The sequence below is a fragment of the Filicampus tigris genome, chromosome 12 (genome assembly GCF_054856515.1).
Source record: "Filicampus tigris isolate MCC_2025a chromosome 12, RoL_Ftig_1.0, whole genome shotgun sequence".
Lineage (NCBI taxonomy): Eukaryota > Metazoa > Chordata > Actinopteri > Syngnathiformes > Syngnathidae > Filicampus > Filicampus tigris.
In genome coordinates this window covers 3,808,305-3,812,500 of record NC_141228.1, presented here as the reverse complement: position 1 = coordinate 3,812,500, position 4,196 = coordinate 3,808,305, and the positions used below count along the sequence as shown (strand labels likewise).

The window sequence follows — 4,196 nt, the reverse complement described above, 5'->3', positions numbered from 1 at the left end:
GTCTCCGAGGATGAGTTTTCTTGGGCAAAGATTGAGTCACTCTCATCGCCGGGATGACATAGGCTAAGCCACAGCGTCCTTTGTAATCCACTGGAAGATATGGGTAAGCCATGTTCCCACACACCCAGTACATTCCTACTGGAGAAGATATGGAGCAGATGGCAGTGCAGTGAGCGAGCGCATTGAGCCGAGTCGGGCCCGCCGTCTCCAGGCACTGCTGGGGCCTTGACGTCACTGACTGAAACTCGCTGTCGGGATGTCTTGGGTCCCATTTAAATGTACGAAGGCAGTCCGATTCTCCTACAGCTGCTGTCCCGTCGTTTTCCAGACACCAAGAAAACTTCTGAGGAATCAGCTGCACGGGAACGGCTTTGGGTGTTTTCACGCACCTGTTGCAGTTTGAGTGCGGTCCCGAACAGTTGAGGGGTCTCATCTTTGACAGACGAGGGCATTCGGGGTGAGAGTAAGACTGAGAGAAGGGGATATGTAGGAGGTGGCAAGTGTCGCAGTCAGAGGCGGGCAGGGCCATCAGAGGCAAGCCCTCTCCGGCCGTGTAGGGCATAAAGCCACAGACATAACAGCTGGAATTCGGCCGGATGTGCTGGGCTACTTGCCACGCCATAGTCAGGAAAACGTTGATATCGTCTACTCTTGCATCCGGGGATTTTGTTGCTTGCGGCGCACCAAGGATGGACTCCACTAGGACCACGAATAGGAGAAGCATGGCCATCCTTTGTGACTGAAATCAAGGGCGTGGAAAAAAAAAACAATGGTTCTCTTGTGCAGATAGTGTCTTCACATTTAAGACCAGGCAAAACAAGATCATCTGTGGAATACGAGCGTGCGGAGTCTCCCCCTCTCTTTTTATCATCTCGTATCAGCATGCGCACGCACAGCATGTCACATGACCCATTAATCACTCTCCACGAATCAATCAATTCAAGGCCTAAATCTCGTCACGATTAAAAGAAGAGGTTCAGACTTTCAGGAGGCTGCATAGAGACATTAAGAACACTTTTGACACCAGTCAAATGGAAGTCTGGTTGAGCAGCTAACCCGCCTTTGCCTCCACCTCTTGAGCAATCCTGTGTCACACTTACGTAGTTGTTTGCACGACAGCACCTTATGTACTGTGCTCTTTTACATTCGGCACTTAACGTATGTGTGAACAGGCTCCGTTTGTTGACACTCTTTCTTGGCTGACTGATGCCTCCGAGTAAAGTGCATTACTGCATTTCCCACCAGAAAGCACGATTTGAAGATTTCTCACTGTTTTTCAATAAGAGGCAAAGCTCGGACCGAGATATGAGAGGCACTGCTTGTTGTAAAAAAAAAGAAAAGCAAAAGAAAAAGGAAAAAAAAAAAGCCACGAGAAAGCACATGGATAAGTACTGCATAATGTCCTAAATGTCTGCATGAATACATTTACAGTAGCAGTAATAATATGCAAAATGGACTGTGCCTTACAATTCTTTGGTTTTGAAAACGTACCACCGCTATTTGGGACCAGGTTCCTGGCTCCCTCCCACATATCAACATGCATGCTTGATTAATTGAGAACAAGATAAACAGTAGCACATGGATACGGCTGTCTAATTACATGAATGTTATTGAAACGATGAAAATAATAAGTTGTGGGCGTTCATGAGTGTTGAATTCATTTTTGAGCTACGTTCAAGCAGCATTTATTTCATACATTGCTGGAGTGGAAACAGGAGTAATGAACATTCCAAGAGGGATTCTCCCATCCCAGTTAAAATTTGATTCAAAATAAATAAATAATCAATTGAGCATCCAGCACGTGTTCAGTGTTAGTGTAAATGTGAGTGTTTTTGTCGAGATGTGCACTGTGAATGTCTTTGCAGCTTAGATAGATGACGGAACATTATGTTTTGCCCGTAGTGGATTAGAGTCAATTCGAGTTGATTCCAAAACACCTAAAAACGATATTAGCTTAGCGCTTAGTAGAGCACCTACATTTGGCTAGCAATTTCAATTTGGATCAATGCAAGCGCATTTCCCACTTCTGCCATTGAGGTAACATGCCGATTGTTCACTCTTCTTTGCTAATTTGTGTCTTTCATTTCCCCTCTCAGGCAACAGGACAACCCTATGAACAATATGCCAAGATGATTTTCATGGAACTAAATGATGCCTGGTCTGAATTTGAAAGCCAAGGACAAAAACCTCTATACTAAAAAATGGAGTGCAGGGGAATACGGGAAGAGAAGATCCTGACACGTTTCACCACTCTGGTCAATATGTGCATTCGTACAGCCATGTTGGGTTCCCACCTCACAGATTTAAGAGATGTTCCTTTACGTATAGCTTCCTACTGTATAACCTTTGCGCAATATTACCTCCCCTTAGCCCCGAACTGTTTCAGCAATCAAAGCAGACACAATGGAGTATCTGGGGTACATTTGACTTGAGGCAATCAAACGAGAACAGTAGACACACAAGATAACAGAAAAACACATCAGTGAGTGGACAGTGAACACGTTAGGGAGGGATCATCTAAGTGTTCCCATTCACAAACTTTATTGACTCCCTTGGTCGTTTTGGAGGAACGCCATGTGTAATTGTAGAAAAATGAACAATGCAATATTTCAATAAAAGGCATCAATAGAGATTCTATAACTCCCCACCTGAGACATACTGACACCATTTTGGACAGTTGAACCTGTTGCCTTGTGCTTTGAGTGGCTGTAAATTTAGGATTAGCACATGTACTGTACAGTTCGAAAACATCAAGCACTTTGAAGCCTCATGCATTGTCACTCATACACGAACTAATCAAGTAAATAGCTAATTGTCAGTGGTAGCTATCAAGGTTGTTTGGTCAAAGCACAAAAAAAAATCTGTGCAGCTTTGAAGGAATGTGATTGTTATTTATTTATCTGAAGCATTTTGTTCATCATCATCATCGCAGTTAACCAGGGCTCCTTCATTTTAAGGGTTTAAACAAATTGCGCTTGTCTTTTGCTCTATTTATGAAATAACTTGCACATTTCTGAGCCAGTAACTTCTCAACAGAGTGTCAAACTAGCAATGAATGGTCAGACGGTTCTCTATTTCTGTGTGTTCAGCCTTTTGTGGGTTGTAATACAAGTTTAAAACTACAGTATACAAATCACCAAATTTTATGCAATATTAGTGCTCGTTTGAATCATCTGTTGCTCCCCCCCCCAACTGGTGATAATGCAATAACAAGTTTATTTTGCAATGGTTTATGGTCTAAAATTACATTATAATGTCATACTGACGGTAATCCTTTTTTCTTTGTTTATTGTATCCATAAGTCGTCTGGTACTGTAAAAACTTAATGAAATGTATTACTTGATGCCGTGAGTTTACTTTTGTATGGCAATTTCTATCAGAGCACTGACACTTTTATTTATTTTAATACTGTTCATACAGTTTGTCAGGAATAGTATCATGTCATCAAATTAAAGTTATGTACACCATTTGTCAACAGCACTACATCTGATTCTAATGTCTGATTCTGGGACATATTTTAAGGATATTTACAATACATACAGTAAGCTCAATTGATGCCCATTGTCAGTTCAAAATGATTTTAATCCTGTTACTTTTGTCTTTTTTTTTTTTTTAACTGGTCAAAGGAAACAACGCTTTAATCGAATTTTTGTCCGTGAGCCAACATGGTTTGAAATCTACAAGTACAAAGTGTGGTGGGCACTCGACAACACAGACACTGGGAAAACAGGAAAGGAAGTGAAGACAAAGGATTTGTACTGTCTGTGCTATTGTGCTTCACTTCCACGGACGATCAACTTGTGAAATAACTCAGAAGCTCCATTGCTGACTGAATTATCCATTTACAGTCTTGCAAGTCGACAAAAACTATAACATCTGTGTTGTGCTCAGTGGATGTGTGTTGTTTAAATTCTGTTATGTATGGAAGTGATTTGGACTATTGTATGTTTTATGTGTTTGCCTGTCTGCTGTTAACATATTACTAAACTGAGTGAAATGCTATTGATGTATTCTCTTTAATTTGTATTTTACAGTCACAGAAAAGGTAACAGTAAACTGAAGAAAGTGGAAGACGGCCGCTCAACAGGTTTAAAATATACTGGTGATTTATTTCAAAACAAGCAAAGAAGCCTGTGGGGTCTGTAAATCCAATTGTGCATTTGTAGAGCCCGTGTCTTACACCAAGGCAAGTGTGC

General features: G+C 41.4%; 1 protein-coding gene across 5 annotated transcripts in view; it reads left to right on the top strand.

The window, feature by feature from the left end:
- Nucleotides 1–4,002, top strand: part of dnajc6 (DnaJ (Hsp40) homolog, subfamily C, member 6) — a 47,216-nt gene extending 43,214 nt beyond the window's left edge. For all 5 annotated transcript variants that reach the window (XM_086046213.1, XM_086046210.1, XM_086046209.1 and 2 more), the window contains one exon: nt 2,097–4,002. In XM_086046213.1, coding sequence (XP_085902339.1) covers nt 2,097–2,198 — 102 coding nt within the window. In that variant the 3' untranslated portion in view covers nt 2,199–4,002. The remainder of the gene's footprint in view (nt 1–2,096) is intronic.
- The last annotated feature ends 194 nt before the right edge of the window (nt 4,003–4,196 follow it).